General features: G+C 41.5%; 1 protein-coding gene across 4 annotated transcripts in view; it reads right to left on the bottom strand.

Moving 5' to 3' along the window:
• The window catches only part of pign (phosphatidylinositol glycan anchor biosynthesis, class N), a 143,768-nt gene that overhangs the window by 60,524 nt on the left and 64,330 nt on the right, over positions 1–18,914 (bottom strand). For all 4 annotated transcript variants that reach the window (XM_072283343.1, XM_072283342.1, XM_072283344.1 and 1 more), the window contains exons 13-15: positions 6,086–6,164; positions 1,366–1,548; positions 982–1,124 (exon numbers count right to left, since the gene is read on the bottom strand). In XM_072283343.1, coding sequence (XP_072139444.1) covers positions 982–1,124; positions 1,366–1,548; positions 6,086–6,164 — 405 coding nt within the window. The remainder of the gene's footprint in view (positions 1–981; positions 1,125–1,365; positions 1,549–6,085; positions 6,165–18,914) is intronic.

The following is an 18,914-nucleotide window of genomic DNA, read 5'->3' as shown; positions in this document are numbered from 1 at the left end:
GTGTTTGGCCACTGGGGAGCTCTGCTTTTGGCGGATGGAGCCGAGGTGCTCGATGAAGCAGTCCCCCAATTTTCAACGGGTCTCACCGATGTAGAGGAGGCTGCATTGGGAGCACTGAACACAACAGTCTTGAAGGTGAAGTGTTGCCTCACCTAGAAGGACGGTTTGTAGCCCTGAATGGAGGGTGACGGAGGTGGTGAATGGGCAGGTGTAACAATTGGGCCACTTGCAGGGATAAGCGCTAGCAGGTGTAATTTTTTTTAAAGAAGTTAACAACTCTAATCAATCACATTTACCAAAATAGAAAAAATTACAAATTAGAAATGCAGAGAGCAATGGCAACTTTCAGTTATAATGCAGCTTCAAAAATGGCAAAAATGTTCCCAAGGCTTTTATTTAAAAAGAAAATGGCAAGCCTTGCAAAACTGTTGTTAAGTTCCTCACAACAGTTGCCCCTAAAACTGGTACTCCAAATTATTTTCACATTTCAGAGAAATATTTGCACGTATGACCAAAATTTGTGTAGTAGAATTGCTGTTAAAAGCAACAGCATAAAATGTTTTAAACTCTTAATCTACACAACATAAAGGTGGTGGTGCAGTGGCCTCAGCACTAGACTTCGAGGCCAATAGCCCCAGGTTCAAATCCGGCTGGGTCCTTGCACACTTTCCATCCGTGCTGGGTTGAGCATCGAGCTAGCAACTCGGCCTTGTAAAATCAGACAAGTGTTAAAGGAACAAGAAAAAAAAAATGCCGCCAAATGCACCACAAGGCTCAAGAAGGAGCAACAACAACACAGCATAAGCAGAGGACCAGTGAGTGGTCAACCCCTAAATGGTCCCCCCAAAACATTTTGAAAGACTTTTACAACTCTGTTTTGCATCCTTCAACACAATTTTTTCTATTAACGAACTGTACTGAAGTCCACTGTAATGAAGTACAACAAGTTTGACAAGTCGATCTAAATAATTTACCACTTACTCCTTTATGACTGCATACCAGACTGCAACTGGCAGCAGGCAATAAATAAAATATGTCCATGGACAGCTCTGAATCAGCAGAAACGACGTTATGATAACACCAACTCCAATGAATATCACAGGAAGGTGATTGCCAGTCGACAGCTGTGAAATACATGAAATTCAGCAGAAGTTTACATTACTACCAGAACAGTCTTTGAAACTGCATAAACAATCGAGAATGGAAAAAGTAGTCAGGGAAACATTTATGGTGATTACAGTTAATGATTTCAAGCTGCAAGGCATTATTGTTAGCTTCAGAATTATGCATACAATTTTACTATTTGATGCCAACTCAGACCAGACTGGGGAGCAATTTTAAAAGTTCATTTTTTTTTCCACCTACCTTGTCCAGTTTGGAGATTGGTTTAGATAATCTTGTGTGGAATTTGACAATCAGCACAAAAACAAAGGATATCCAGCCCAAAAATCCAAGAGCTACACTAATCCCCAAGAATATACGATCGTAAGTATGATAATAAGAGAGTCCTTCCAGACCAAGTTTTATTAGAGACGTGCAAAGTTTGATCTGCAAAAGAAAACAATGTTACTAATGAAAAGTGCTCTACTGTTAAAATTGTTTAGACCATCAAAATGGAAATCAACTGGCTCCCTTCTGTAATATTATCACTAGTTATTGTTTCTATTATATTAATTGTACTTCTCAGACATACTTTTGGACACTTAAAGGATCAGAAAACAGAAGGATTTTGTGGAAAAGTGATGCTGAAATATATCAACTATGAAGGGCGGAGCAGGCTCAGGAGCCTATACATAGCAAAATTCTTTGAGTACATAATTCAGGGGCGAGAAGATGGGAATGCAGGGAGGATAAAAACAGGATTAATGAAGGATTAGTGTAAATGGGTGGTGATGATCTGCATAGGCTTGGAGAGCTGAAGGGTCTGTTTCCACATTATGACTTAAGTTATTATTATACATATGGCAGAGGAAAATATTAATTTTCTCATCACTGAATTCTGGGTTCCAATTTGATCATTTATTAATTTCCAACACATTTTTCTTCTAAAATACCTTATTTCTAAATATATTATCTCAAGGTAGAGCAGAAATTCGTGCTTCATTAATGAATAGGCACTACGATTATTTTGCTTGCATATATTACTTAATATATTTTTTCCAAAATTCTTAATTGTCTAAACTGTAAGTAATAGTCACATCATTATATTTGTTTAGGAACATACAATCAAAACAGGACACTGTCACAAGCCTCTACACAAAGGCAAATAAATCTGCTTTTTGAGTGACATGGAAGTTCCATGTTGCTTGCAGTGGCCATAACCTATCCATTAGACTTGAAGGCGTTTTGCCAAAATGCAACACATCTTTGGACAAGCTTAAAAAGATTTGTTAAGGTCATTATTTTGTGAGAATGTTTAAGAAACTCCACCCTACAACAGCCATTTTAAGCAAATATGCCTCTTTTTTTTTCTCTCTGCACTTGCAGAAATAAAGCAGCTAATTGTCCTGCTGTGACATCTCTAATCCACTGGTGCATAGCCTATGCAGCATTAGGAGTAAGTATGAAAACAAAAAAACTCGGGAAACTTATAGCACACAAAAAATTCTGAAGAACTCAGCAGGTCAGGCAGAATCTATGAAGGGAAATAAACAGTTGATATTTTGGACTGAAAACCTTCACTAGGCCTGGAAAGACAGAATAAGGTGGTGGGTGGAGAAGGAGGAAGAATATAAGCTGGCAAGTGATAAGTGGGTCCAGGTGAGGGGAAAGCATTTGGTGGATGGGTGGGGGGGGAGGGTAAGCAGGAATGAAATGCGAAGTTGGGATGTGATAGATGAAAAAGGTGAAGGGCTGAAGAAGAAAATATCTGATAAAAGAGGACAATGGACCATGGACCATGGAATAAAGGGAAGGGGATGGGTAGGTCCACCATTCTTTGGGGCGTATCCATGGAGCTCAAAGGAAGGAACACGATGATGATGAATGGACAGTGTTTTCAGCCTTCTTAATAATAGGAAAAATATTCAGTGATGCTTCTCTCTTTTAGACAGAATACATCTGCCATATATTATTTATTTATTTATTGTTTTTATTTAGAGACATAGTGTGGGTCAGGCCCTTCCATCCCAACGAGCCACACTGCCCAGCAACCCACCGATTTAACCCCTAGCCTAATCACAGGCAAATTTACAGTAATCAATTAACCTACTAACCGGTACGTCTTTGAACTGTGGGAGGAAATGCGTGCAAACGGGTAGAAGAATGTACCAACCTTAAGCACGAGTTAGTTTCTTTGCTTTGTGAGCAGGCAAGTGTTTCAAAACAGGCAAGTTCAGTTTAAATTGCAAGAACCTTGTTTTATCCATTGATACAGTGGAAACTTCAGTCATGTGCTGCAGCTTTACATTTTCACTATGTCTACATATTCTGCAGACAACCACATTCACTTATCACTGATTTCACTTCCGTCAAATGCCTCATTAAGTGGACAATGACACAGAATAGAGAAGGATAGAGAATCTAAGGGTCAGCAAATTAAAGATTCACCTCTCGGCCTCTAATATTGAATATTTTTAAAGCCTTATTTTGTCCCATGAGAAGCACCATGGGATGCAAGGAAGCTAAAATATGTTAAATTATGAAGGACCGTGGTGTATTAATCCAATTGGGACCTCAGAATTACGAAAACATGGTATAAACTTCAAATTAGAGCTAAACCACTGTAGGACGATGTCCAGGAGCACGCAACAAAAAGTATGAAATTCCCCTCCTGATATGACATTAGGTGGGGTGGGATTGGATCACTTGCAAATAACATCTTGACTTTTAATATAAATAAGCAACTAAGGTTGGTAAATTGTCCATTCACTGGTATTTCTCCATTAATTTATAGCCTATGGAACTAACTGTACCTCTAATCTTGGAATTCGAATTGGTATTGGATTATTATTGTCACGTGCTGAGATACAGTGAAAAGCTTGTCACTATGCGGTAGAACAAGACAATAATAATGCAAAATAAAGTGCAACAGCTACAGAGAAAGAGCTGTGTTCTTTCTTTTTGTCCTGTAAGCGATGTGGTGCAAGATCACAATGAGGTAGATTGCGAGGTCAAGAGTCCATTTTATCATACTAGAGAACCGTTCAATAGTCTTTTTCATACTTGGGTAGAAGCTTTCATTGAGTCTGCCTTTCAGGCTTTTGTACCCTCTGTCCGATGAAAAAGGGGGCAAAGAAAGAGAATGTTTGGGGTGGGTGGGGTCTTTGATTATGCTGTTTGCTTTATAGAGGCAGCGAGAATTACAGACAGAGCCCAGAGGTGGAGGCTGGTTTCCCTGACATGCAGAACTGTGTTTACAAATCTCTGCACTTTCTTTTGATCTCATGCGGAGCAGTTGCCATACCTAGCAGTTATGTATCCAGATAGTATGAAATAGACTTCTTAAAAATTCTAACTTCGGTTTTCTTTTTGTAAAGTCATAAGACCATCAGATATAGGAGCAGAATTAGGCCATTTGGCCCATTGAATCTGCTCCACCATTTCATCACGGCTGATCCAATTTTCCTCTCAACCTGCCTTCTCCCCACATCCCTTAAATCCTGACCAATCGAGAATCCATCAGCCTCTGCCTTAAACATACATAAAGATTTGGCCTCCACGGCTGCCTCTGGCAAAGAATTCCACAGATTCTGTACAGGTCCCACCTTCCCTGGAAGAGAGCCCAGAGATCCAAAAATGTTATGCCCTTCCACTTACATGAACTCCTTAGCCACGAATTAAACTGTATAATCTTCCTAGTGATGGTCTCACTAGCACGTGGCATGGTTAGCAATCCTGAGATCACAACCCTGGATGTCCTGTCCTTTAACTTAGCACCTAACTCCCTGAACTCCCTTTGGAGAACCCTGTCACTCATCCTAGCCATGTTATCGGTACCTACATGGACCATGACTTCTGGCTGTTCACCCTCTCACTTAAGAATGCCAAGGACTCGATCCGAGATATCCTGGACCCTGGCAGCTGGGAGGCAACATACCATCTGGGAATCTTGTTCTTGCTCACAGAACTTCCTGTCCATTCCCCTAACTAATGAATCACCAAACCAATCACCACGGCGTGCTTCTTCTTCCCCCTTCCCTTCTGAGTGACATCATGTATAAATTAATGTTTAACTTTAAGTATTTCTTGTCAATGCTACTTACTTTAATGATGCATGTGTGTGTGATGTTGCTGCAAGAAAGTTTTTCAAAGTGCCTGTGCATGCATATACCTTTGCATATGACAATAAATTCAGCTTTGACTTTGCCTCATTTGCAGGGTATTTACAGCATTCCCTTATTTCCAGTTTCTAGCCTTTTTCCCTACCTCACAATTTCAGCCCCCTTTTATTCCCTCCTCCTTTATCCTCATTCACTTTCTTCTATTTAAATCTCCTCCAGACAGATCCGGCTCTGTAATCAACAAGCCTCCCAACCACCACGGGCACTGGCCAATCTGCAATTGTCTGCATTTTGATTTGCAGTTTCTAAAGGTCTTATCAAATGAAGAGACATGTGATAAAAATGGAAATACAGCAGAAAGCTTACCAGACTATAACATTTTGTATGAACAGTAACATTAGAAGATAAACACATTAATCTTTTTGAATCCCAATGTATAGAGGTTCATTACTCAATTATAATCTGTATTTTAAGATCAGTATTTAAGCATGGACGGTTTTGTGATTATTCTCTTCTTAAGCGCCTTCGACAAAAATAGAGTAAAATACATTATTGTTTAATATTAAAAATAAATCAAGATTCTATTGCTTGCTTAAATTGTTTACTATGTGAATTTAATTCAATAACCTAAACAACTAGTTTCAATAGAATACTCAAACAACAGGAATTCTGCAGATGCTGGAAATTCAAGCAACACACATCAAAGTTGCTGGTGAACGCAGCAGGCCAGGTAGCATCTCTAGGAAGAGGTCAGTCGAAGGGTCTCGGCCTGAAACGTCGACTGTACCTCTTCCTAGAGATGCTGCCTGGCCTGCTGCGTTCACCAGCAACTTTGATGTGTCTTGCTTCAATAGAATACTTACTGCTTTATCATACTGATGTTGCTGTATGTACAATCTCACTGTTTGAAGCATGTCCTGTTCTTTAGAAAGCGGAAGGGGTCTAATGAAAGAAAATATTAATTACTGAAACATTCGAATGCTCAATAAGCTAGCCCTTCATGGATACAAACCCCTGTGACACGCACCATTCCATGGCTACTGACTCTGTCTTGCTCTTTGGCAAAAGTCTAAGGCGCAGGCAGACTCTCTGTAACCTTGGACTTGTCTTCACACAAAAGTGAGACATAAAGAGTGACCCCCATATTAAGGAGGGGTTGCTTCCTAGAAAACTTGGCATATCGCGGGTTTCCACTTGTCACTTGTGCATGCGTCAAGAAACACAGGTTGAAAGAAATTGTGTTGACTCATGTACTTATATCTCCCCCCCACCACACCCACACAAACCTTGTGATAGCAATTTTTATTCCATATCTCAAATTGCTAGGCAAAGATTTGTGAATTCCATAAAGGTGAATTTCCGTAACACTGGGGCTGCCTGTATCCACATAGTCATAAAGGGTGCTTATTCTATCTCTGCAATATCACTGACCACTGCTCCTCCTTTATTCTATCTGCGATTGATGGGTCATTCCAAAACACTGTTGTCAAAATGCCAGTTCATACCAAATCCTATTCACCCATTTACCCCTGACCCACATTAGCTCCCAGCAGGAATTTAAAGACTTACTTTAAAATTCATCATTGTTTTTTTTTTCAAATTCCTCGAATTACCTTGTTTCTTTCTACTACAGCTATAAACTCTTGAACCCGATAAATCTCCACAGTACATGTCCAATTTTAGTTGCTTCACCACTGGTATTCATGCCTTCATAGGATTATGTATTAAAATCTGAGATTCCCCTTCCTAAACCTTTCCAGCCATCTCCCACACTTTCTTCATTCAAAATGCTTGTTAAACTCCACCACTTGAATCAAATTTTGCTCACCTGCTCTGAAGTCCCCCTGTGGTTACGTAGCAAATTGCATCCAAAGACACCCCCAACAAACCAACTGGAAGGTTTCACTACTTAAGTCAGTAGCCTTGACTTTATGCTCAAAAGTCAGCATTCACTGAGACCCCATTAGGTTTTACCAACTCAGCTTAGAGAAAGTTCAGGGCTCCAGGGCACAGGCTTTCGTCCAACCTTCTGTCTGAATCGCGTAGTCACCTGGAATGAGCCATCATGAAGTTCAAAGAGGGAGTGGGGAATTCCTCAGATTTCTCAGCATTTTTACTGAGAAATGTGCCTGTTTTGGGAAGTGTGCTAGTGATTTCAATGGGAAGAAAAATGCCACTGGGAAGAATGCATAGTTAAGTTAATTTTCTTATTGAAATGCTGTTCTAAGTGTATTGTTTTGTTGCTGGATAGTATGATAATTGCATAATGAATGGTCAATTCTATGTGCACTTTCACAGATGATGAAGCTACTACACCTGTCACAGTGCAACAAGATCTGTACAATATTCAAGTAGAGGCTGCTGACTGTTTATTCTCTGTATGTTTAGGACTGGGTTCAACTAGCTACCCTTGACATCCAACTGCATTATCATTGCAAAATCCCCTAACAGTAACTATCCTGGGACTGATCAGAATCTTGATCAGTCCCAGACAGATATATCATGTGGTTACAACAGAAGATCAAAAGTTAGGTGTTTTTCAGAGACTGACCCAATTCCTGACTTTCACAAACTTTTTTTTTTACCAGCAACAAAGTATAATTTAGAAAAGCAATGGTTCTTGAATACTGTTCGGCAAATCACAGTAGCTTGGATGTCTGCATCACGGTCAAAAACTCACCATCATTTAGTACAGGCAGTTTGTTTGTTTCTCCCTCATCAACTCATCACTCTTAGCATTCAGTCCTCTGCCACAGGTGCACTGTGCCACAGTACGCGCAATACACTGCAACAAATCACTAATGCTTATTTTTGACAGCACTCCTCAAAAAAAGTGACCTCTATGATGCAGAAGGACAAGAACAGCAAGCACTTGGGAACACTGCCTCATACAAATTCCTTTCCAGGCTATGCATATGGCACTGAGTTTCTTGACTGCTGATTAGAATAAGATAAGATTAGCTTTACATCACAAGCACGTTGAAACATCGAAACATACAGCGAAATGCATCTTTTGTGTCGATAACCAACGCAGTCTTGAGAACGTGCTGGAAGCAGTCCCCAAGTGTCGCTATGTTTCTGACGTCAATATACCTTCTGTTGCCAACAACTTACTAACCCCAACCTGTATGTCTTACTGGAATGTGTGAGGAATCCAGAGTACTCAGAGGAAATGCATTCCGTCACTGGGAGGATGTACAAACCCCTTACAGACAGCAGTGTGAATTGAACTCCGATTGACTTTACAGATGGTGCTGTAAAGTGTTGTGTTAACTACCACGCTACCCTACCACATGGTGCATTCATGCCAAGGTTGGTGTACTAAAATTACAAGGATAAGTATATACTCTTACAATCTAATAGCCATAAGGGACATGAAGAACAAATTGCTTTAATGGCAAGAAATTATTTCCACTGCTTGATTAATCAAAGACTGAGGGATATCATCTCAACATTAAATCAAAAACAAAGCAACTGCTGGTTGATGCAATGTCTGTTGGAAGTCTGAAACTCTCCCACACCAGAGACACTTAATGTTAGATCCAATAACAATCCTTGGCACATGTGGATGGGCATAAAGGGTATTACTGACTATGCAAGGAAAAATAACTCGTGACGCCTCCAAACAACCCCTTGACGCTCTAAACAACTTTTAAGGAGGCTTCAAGGCATGCAACACAATACCGGCCAAACATGCCTGCTCACCCTCCCAAGTGTGCGGCCACTGTCTGTAACAGCAGTAGACGTGAGAAGGACTCTGCAGAGAGTCAACCCCCAAAGGCAGCCGGGCCAGAGAACATCTCAGGGAGTGTGCACACTAGCTCACTGATGTCTACATGGACATCTTCAACTCTGCACTCATCCAGACTGCTGTCCCCACATGCTTCGAATCAGCCACCATCATCCCTGCCTTCAGAACTAAACTACTACCACACAGTGACACTGACTCCAATCATCATGAAGTGCTTTGAACGGGTAAAGGCACGCATCAAAAACTCCATTCCTGCCACACTGGACACTCATCAATATGCTTAATAGAAATGCTCTATGACAGATGCCATAGCATCAGTCAAGCACCTGACCCTGACACACCTAGAAGACAAACACACATATGGCAGGATGCTGTTTCTGGATTCCAGTTCGGCATTCAACACCATTGTCCCACAGACCTCGGTGATCAAACTCCTATTCCTCAGTCTAAATACACAACTGTGCAACCGCGTGTTGGACTTCCTAACCGGCAGAACTCAGATAGTTAGCATGCACAACTGCTCCTGTCTACTCCTGGCTGAGCCCGATGTTGTACATTCCGCTCACACATGACTGCATGGTTAAATACCCAAGTAATCACATTGTCAAGTTCACTGATGACACGACAGTGTGGTGGGACTCAGCACCAACAGCGACGAGATGGCCTACAGAGAGGAGGTGGGAGAGTTCAAGTCCTGATGTCGGGGGAATAATCTCTTCCACAGTGTCAACAAGACAAAGTAGGTGGTTATCAACCTCAGAAGAACCCAAACACCTCTTTATATCAGCGTCACAGCACTGGGAACTGCGAACAGTTTAAAACTCTTTGAAGTGCACTTCTCGCCCAACCTCTCGAGGTCCCAAAATACATTCTTCACAATCGGAAAAGCTCACTAACACCTCTGCTTTCTGAGGAGGCTGAAGAGAGTGAGACTATGCACATCAAGACTTATGTCCTTCTACTGATTCATATCAGAGAGCATCCTAACAAGCTACACCCCTGCATGGTACGAGAACTACACTGCAGCAGACAGGAAGGCTCCACAGCAGGTAGTCAAAACTGCTTAATGCGTCACCAGCAACATCACGAAGCATTCCACCCACTCTGCTCGTGAACTGCTTGTCCCCTCCCATTAGGGAGGAAGCTATGTAGCATCCACACCAGGACCACCAGACTCAGAAACAGTTACTTTCCCCAAGCATTAAGGCTGATTAACACTTCCACCCACTAACCCAACCATCCACACCGCCAACGCCACTAATTTATCATTTCTTGTCATTCAACTTATGACATTCCTGTGCCTAACGTCACTTTATGGATGAACATGTTTTTTTTTATTATTGTATTCTTTATCGTAATCTGTTATTTTTCTGTTGCATTGTATCCAGAGCAACAATACTTTCATTCTCCTTTACATTTGCATTCCGGAAATAGCATAAAATTATCTTGAATCTTGAATAATTACAAATCTGAGAATGATTTATCTCTGTTAAATATATTTCGGGATTTGGAACAATTGCAATTTTTGGGAGGTAATTCATCGCCATTAAGTGATAGTCATGCTTGATAGGGTGAGTGAAATGGCTCCCCTGTCACAATGTTCTTCTACAGCAGAGGTTCCCAACCGTTTTTATGCTATGGACCCCAGGTTGAGAACACTTATTCAAAAAGAAGCAAAGTGAGAGATACAAATACTTCACAAATAGTGTGAAGCAGCTTTTGGAGGTGAGAATCATAGACAATTTATGAGCTACAAGGGACTTTACCATAAACAATTCCATCCAACGGCAAGCAGCTGACAAGAAAAACAATCTATGTGGTGCAAACAGTAAAATGTCATAGCAGGTAATGACTAAATTTAATCGTGCTTTATAGATCCACTGAACCTGCACTATTACCAGATTGACTGATTGTCGGCAATGGAATAATATCATGGGAGGTTACCAGGCAGACACAGAGAAAGTTTCAAGGATGTTCTCAAAGCTTCCTTCCCACTGACACTTAGGGATCCATGAACCAGGACCATTCAAAGTGGAAAAGGAGCATTTGGGATGGTATTGAGAACCAGAAGGTCATGCATCTGAACCATTAAGAAGTCCTGCTTGTAAGGCAGGAGGAGTTTACTGGCTTCTGTTGGTCACTTTCTGACTACCACCACACAGGTCCTGTCCTCTTCTCACTACAACCATTGGGTAGGTGGTACAGGAGATTTAAGTCCCACACCACCAGGTTCAGGAACAGTTATTACTCTACAACCATCAGGCTTCTGTAGAGGCATGAATAACTTCACTCACCACAACACTGAACTGACTCTACGGCCTACAGACTCACTTTCATGGACTCTTCACAACTCATGTTCTCATGTTTTTATTTGCACAGTTTAACTTCTTTTGCTGTTGTTGTTGTTGTCAGTCTTTGTTTATGTATAGTTTTTCATAAAATTCTATTTTTATTTCTTTTTTGCTATAAATGCCTGAAAGAAAATGGATTTCAAGGTGAAGTATGTGGTAACATATATGTACTTCGATAATAAATTTACTATGGATGAACTTTGACTTCCTGTGCCACCTGAGAAAGAGTCTGCAGTTCCCACACAGGCCTTGTAGATCATCTCTGAAGCAGTCAAACCAGAGCAGAATTTAAAAACGCAAACACGAGGAATTCTGCAGATGCTGGGAATTCAAGCAACACACATCAAAGTTGCTGGTGAACGCAGCAGGCCAGGCAGCATCTCTAGGAAGAGGTACAGTCAACATTTCGGGCCGAGACCCTTCGTCAAGACTAACTGAAGGAAGAGCTAGTAAGAGATTTGAAAGTGGGAGGGGGGAGGGGGAGATCCAAAATGATAGGAGAAGACAGGAGGGGGAGGGATGGAGACAAGAGCTGGACAGGTGATTGGCAAAAGAGATATGAGAGGATCATGGGACAGGAGGCCGAGGGAGAAAGAAAAGGGAGAGGGGGGAAGCCCAGAGGATGGGCAAGGGGTATAGTGAGAAGGACAGAGGGAGAAAAAGGAGAGAGAGAGAGAAAAAGAATGTGTGTGTATATAAATAAATAACGGATGGGGTACAAGGGGGAGGTGGGGCATTAGTCGGAAGTTTGAGAAGTCAATGTTCATGCCATCAGGTTGGAGGCTACCCAGATGGAATATAAGGTGTTGTTCCTCCAACCCGAGTGTGGCTTCATCTTTACAGTAGAGGAGGCCGTGGATAGACATATCAGAATGGGAATGGTACGTGGAATTAAAATGTGTGGCCACTGGGAGATCCTGCTTTCTCTGGCGGACAGAGCGTAGGTGTTCAGCAAAACGATCTCCCAGTCTGCGTCAGGTCTCGCCAATACATAGAAGGCCGCATCGGGAGCAAATAAGAGTGGAAGCAAGTCAACCTTAACCTTGAGGGACTGCTGAAGAATATTTAGAGTCACATCACAGAGCCACACTCATCAACGCATCGTGACCATGTCAACTATCAAGTAACTATCTATGATGGTCCCAGACACCAGCACTTGGTCCATCGCAAATCTATGCCTTAGCGACTCTAGTGCTTGTCTAGGTATTCTACTCTCAGGAAATATTTTCTTCCATCTATCCCTCAGATAGTTATGTATACATCAATAAAATTCTCCTCTTTACTCCATGGAAAATAAAGACAGCCTATCCAGCCTCTCCTCCTAGATAAAGCTCCTCAACAGAGGCGCCAACCTTAAAATCTCTATTACATTCTCTACAGAGCCACTTGTGCCCTGTCTATAGTGTGGGAACCAGAACTATGACCTATGGATCTATCCTAAATTTGAAAGGTTGTTTCATAATCACCCTACTGTTGTATTCTATGCTCCAGCTCATAAAGGTAAGTTTAACTTACATTTAACTTCTTCATCATTTTATTCACCTGTAACCTACAGTGATACTTGGACTTACACCATGATCCCTCTATTCCTTAATACTCCCCAGGGCCTTTCAATTCATTATATGTTTCCTATATTTATTAGTCCTCCAAATGAGCATTACCTTGCACTTACACACCATATTTGTCATGTTTCCAAGTACACTTACCTGGTATGCTACTTCCTAATGGCATTTCATTTTAAATTCTTGTCCAAGTGTTAAGTTCAGCCTTTAACTCTAATTTTTAAATGATTTTAAAATCTACTTCCATATTTTGGCTGGCCACAAGTGATTGAGTGTGAAGTCAATGAGATGAACAAACTTTCAAGAGAAGTGACAGCTTTGGCAGCTTAATGAGCCCTGGGCAAGGCATTATTTGTTGTCAAAGCTGTTCCATAATAGCAGCCGGGTGAGTGTGCTAAGAATTTTCCACTGCACGACATGATGTCAAAAAATGCAAGAAGGTTGAGTTCCCATTGGGGGCATGCTAGAATAAACAACGTGTCCTTGGTGTCAAGCAATCTCAAGCCAGTAGCAGATCTGCTCAATTTGTTGTGTTGAAGGAAAACAATGGCACAATTCAAGCCAACTGGTATAAAGGGAGACATACACTCAGTGGCCACTTTATTGGGTACCTCCTGAACTTAATAAAATGGCCACTGAGTGTATGTTTGTGGTCTTCTTTCACTGGAACCTATCCACTTCAAGATTCGACATGTTGTGTGTTCAGAGATGCTCTTCTGCACACCTCTGTTGTAGTATGTGGTTATTTGAGTTATTATAGCCTTCCTATCGGCTTGAACCAGTATGACCATTCTCTGGCCTCTCTCATGAACAAGGCATTTGCACCCACAAAAATGCTGCTCACTGGATTTTCATTTTGCTTTTTGCACCATTCTCTGTGAACTCCAGATACTGTTGTGTATGAAAATCCCAGGCAACAATTATTCCAAGGTCTAAGTCACATAGATCACATTTCTTCCCCCATTTTGATGGTCTGAACAACAACTGAACCTCTTGACCCTCTGTCAGCATGCTTTTATGTATTGATTGGCTGATTAGATATTTGCATTAGTGAGCTGGTATATCTAATAAAGTGGCCACTGACTGTACAAAAATGCAATAGATGCATTATAGCACTAAAAAATAAATAAAATTCAAAGGGTTTATTGTGCTAACAATCTTCATTTCTTGAGGACATTTCTTGCTTAAATATTGTGAAGATGAAAATATTTATGAAAATAATAATATAAAAATAATATTTTCATCTATTATTTCCTCATTGTTTATATCCAATATCACTCAATTCTGTAAACAAGAGGCCAAGCAGGAAACCCTCTTGCCATATTTCTGCCAGTACTCATCTCCCTGTTTTAATTTTGACTGACTTCTTAAAAAACAAAATTGCTTCTAGGCTTGGCCACACTACAATAACTATGTTTTTAGGGTTAAGGAAAGACAGTGAGTAAAAGCTGAAGCAATTCCTGATAGATTTACGTGCAATGAAATACTACAGCAATGCTAGTCCATTTGATATAAAGATTTTTAAAACATGGATGCTTGCTGTGGGATAAAAGGCACACTTACAAGATTGATTTAAGTGGTTTTCCCTCAGGGGTCTCTGAGAATCTGAAAGGATTTTTTTTAAAGATAAAAAAGGTTCAACATGGACCACATTTTTAGAAATCTATCATTTATCAAATAGTTTGAAGAGCAAAAGGGGGTTACTGCTTAACAGATCACTGATTGTTAAACCTTCCCTGAATAAAAATTACCTTGGGCAGAATTTAAATACTTTGTCAATTCATCTAAAGCACCTACCATGCAAGACTTTGTTTAAAAAGCTGTTTAAATGACACAATGTTTGCATAGTTTACTATATTTTTTATAAATAAGGCATCTTTAGTGAAAAGAATAAGAACTGACATTTCCAAAGCAATTTCTCGGGAGCATTGCGAATATGGGCACATGGTATGGATAGCATTATTTTTTTCTTCTTCATAATCCACTGAATGCTATGGCTTCTAAATTTTCTCCTTAATGTGGACTTTCACTGCATCTTCCTGGAGGGTACTCTGATTTTCAGGGAATTCCTACAACAATGATGGGTGAAGGATAAAAAAAAAGCATGCCTTTCAGGTCCTCAGGATGTCCCCCACTGCTTAACAAGCAATGAAGTGTTGCACCATAGGAAATTCAGCAGCCGTCCTTGCAACAGCAAACTCTTACAAACAAGGATGTGGAAATGATGAGGACAAAATTCTACAACATATGAACATACACAAAAGGTCGTAGATGCTGGTAATTAAAAATAAAAGCAGGGAATTTGAAAATAATTAACAGGCTTGGCAGCATTTGTGAAGAGGGAGAAAAAATACTTAACAGTTCTGCTTCAGCAGCAAACAACCTATCAACATTTCAGGTCGAGACCCTGCATCAGTAGAGGGGGAAGTAGCCAATATAAAGATTGTGGGGGGGGGGGGGTCAGTAAGTGAGACGTGGACTGAGGAGGAATGAAGGCGCCAGGTGGAGGAGTGGAATTGGGAGACAGAGGCAGGTGGATGTAAATAAAGAGTAACAGAGAGCATCTATCCATTGTCTCCTCCTCTGTCACGGTGAAGACCAACACAAGCTATATACCACACCTCATATTCTACCTGTGTGGTCTACAACTCAAGGGTTTGAACATTAAATTTTGAATTTCAGGAAAATCCTTGCTCCTTGTTTTGCCCCTCTCCCCCTTCTTCAGATCCATTTCTGATCCATATTGTTCCTTCTCCCATACCCCTCAACCAATGCTCATTAACTATTTTTGCCCCCAATCCATCCACTGACCACACACCACTGGATCTCTTCCCCCATCTGCCCTTTATCGCTCTTTTAATGCCTCCCATCATCACCTTCCCATTGTCTCAGATTCCAGCACCTGTAGATTTTGTGTCCTGCTTATCATTCTCCAGCATTCTCCACCTTCATATTCCATCTTCCCTCGCCTTGCTCCATCTGCCCTTCCTTTCTTGTCTGCTTCTATCTACCACCTACCTGCTTCTGCCTCGCAGCCTAACCCTCCCCAATTGGGTTCTCTCCACCCATCATCCCTCACACCTCCTCTGAATACCCACCACTCACTGTCTCCACCCCCTCTCCTCATTATATCAGCTATCTTCCTTCTCTACTCTCAGACCCAGTGGAAGGTCTTAACCAGAAATGTTCAAGTTTAATTGTCAATCAACCATACATAAATTCAGCCAAATGAAACAGCGTTCCTCTGGAGCCAAGGTAGGAAGCACTGCACCAACATTTAGCAGAAAAACATAAAGTCGCAATAATAATACAGCCCAGGTTCCTGAGTGGCATGGCCTGTAGATTGATGGTATGTTGTCCTTGTCCAGCTTGTCTTCCACCGAACAAACACTAGAAGACAGCAGTGAAGGGCAGCATTGATGGGAGGGGCCAGCCCCGACCCAGGGCAGGGTTCAGCACACCCACAGAGGCCTCTGCTCCCTCCCACACCGCCTCGGTGGCCACAACAGGCAACACCACAGTATGAAGGCCTGGTCCGCGCAACAACCAAGGAAATGCAGCTACCCTGCCATTGATCTCACCAATGAGCCAGTAAACCAAATTTTCAGTTTTCTGCATTAGCAATGTCCAACAGAGTCTTGCGATCACAGTAAGAACATCCAAGGCAATCATTTGCACCGTTTCTTGGACTGTGCATCTTCAAACAACAACGGTATGCAGCAAGTCGAGGCAAGAAGGTACGTAGCTCCATTGCTACTGAGCAACCCACTAATGTGGAAGACCTGCATTACTTGACAATCAATGACACCGTTGGTTGGACCATGGAAAAGAGTCAAGTAGACTTTGACAATTTCTCTCCCCCACTAACCTACCGACAGAAACTGCTCAATCTAATGAGTTCCTCCAGAGCTCTCTTTTTTGCACCAGATAACAGCATCTGCAGTGTCTCGTGTCAAAACCTTAGATCAATTTCTTAAATGTGGCCTTTGCGTAGAGGCCAGATGGAGACTCAATTTAACATCTCAACTGAATCATGGCACCTTTCACAGATTCAGATCCTCTCAGTACTGCAACAGGATGTTAGCCCAAACTTTTGTGCTCAAGAATCCCGAGTGAAATTTCAACCGACTATCTGAAGGCTTAGACATAGGGGTGTCATCAAATTGAAGCATAACTGAAGTTGGCCAGAGTTTTGCTTATAGAATATTCTTAATATATTTTGTCGAATAAGAGAACAAAAGGCCAAACTTCGCCAAATGACAACTGAATGACGGTAACTACTCATTTCAATGGTTCACAGAGTTGACACTGGAAATATTCTGTAAAATAAGACAATTATTTTTCTAACATCTTTCATCAAGCACCTGGGAATACGTTAATAAAAAGCTCAAATACATTTTCCTTCAGCCAACTGTATCAAAGAATCATTAATGAGCAGCAGTGTAAATCCAGGAAGGGCTCATTAGAGAGGTAATTCAGTGTGACAATGTGAAGTATTATACAGAAAGAAAAATTAGCTGGCCGGTGATGTAGAGGCATCCACACACTTCAGAGCGAATGGTCTCAGATTCAAGTCCGGCCAGCTCCTTGCACACTTTCCACCCGTGCTGGGGTCAGCATCGAGCTATCAACTTGGCCTCGTAAAAAACAGACAAAATGCTAAAGAAACGTCTAGGTTGCTGCCTGATGCACAGAAAGGAACAACAAATGAAATTTAAGGTAACACAAAATGGGATTATAATAGAGAAATAAAAATAAAATTATTTAAAAAACTTAGAAAACTGGAAAATTCAGATATAAAAACTATACATCAAGCCGGTAGTTGTTTGGCGATGTCCTGGAGTGGGAGGGAGAACAGCCAGAGGTCGTGGTACATATTGGTAACAATGACATAGGTGGAAAAGGGAAAACGTCCTGAAAACAAACTACAGGGAGTTAGGAAGGAAGTTGAGAAGCAGGACTGCAAAGGTAGTAATCTCAGGATTACTGCCTGTGCCATGTGAGAGTGAGTATAGGAATAGAATGAGGTGGAGAATAAATGCATGGCTGAGGGATTGGAGTAGGGGGCAGGGATTCAGATTTCTGGATCATTGGGACCTCTCTTGAGGCAGGTGTGACCTGTACAAACAGTACAGGTTGCACTTGAATCCCAGGGGGACCAATATCCTGGCGGGGAGGTTTGCTAAGGCTACTGGGGAGAGTTTAAACTAGAATTGTTGGGGGGTGGGAACTGAACTGAAGAGACTGGGGAAGAGCTAGTTGGCTCACAAATAGAGAAAGCTCAGAGACAGTGCGAGGGGGAGGATAGGCAGGTAATAGAGAAGGGACACGCTCAGACCGACGGAGATTGTGAACAAAGCAGATGAGCTTAGAGCGTGGATCAGTACTTGGAGCTTTGATGTGGTGGCTATTACAGAGACTTAGATGGCACAGGTACAGGAATGGTTACTTCAAGTGCTGGGTTTTAGATGTTTCAGAAAGGACAGGGAGGGAAGCAAAGGAGGTGGGGGCGTGGCACTGTTGATCAGAGATAGTGTCACGGCTGCAGAAAAGGTGGACATCATGGAGGGATTGTCTACGGAGTCTCTGTGGGTGGAGGTTAGGAACAGGAAGGGGTCAATAACTCTACTGGGTGTTTTTTATAGGCCGCCCAATAGTAACAGGGATATCGAGGAGCAGATAGGGAAACAGATCCTGGAAAGGTGTAATAATAACAGAGTGGTCATTGTGGGAGATTTTAATTTCCCAAATATCGATTGGCATCTCCCTAGAGCAAGGGGTTTAGATGGGGTGGAGTTTGTTAGGTGTGTTCAGGAAGGTTTCTTGACACAGTATGTAGATAAGCCTGATCTGGTACTGGGAAATCAACCTGGTCAGGTGTTAGATCTCTCAGTGGGAGAGCATTTTGGAGATAGTGATCATAATTCTATCTCCTTTACAATAGCACTGGAGAGGGATAAGAACAGACAAGTTAGAAAAGTGTTTAATTGGAGTAAGGGGAATTGTGAGGCTATCAGGCAGGAACTTG

The sequence above is a fragment of the Mobula birostris genome, chromosome 19, assembly GCF_030028105.1.
Source record: "Mobula birostris isolate sMobBir1 chromosome 19, sMobBir1.hap1, whole genome shotgun sequence".
Lineage (NCBI taxonomy): Eukaryota > Metazoa > Chordata > Chondrichthyes > Myliobatiformes > Myliobatidae > Mobula > Mobula birostris.
The sequence above is the reverse complement of the archived record's forward strand: the minus strand, read 5'-3'. Positions and strand labels throughout refer to the sequence as shown.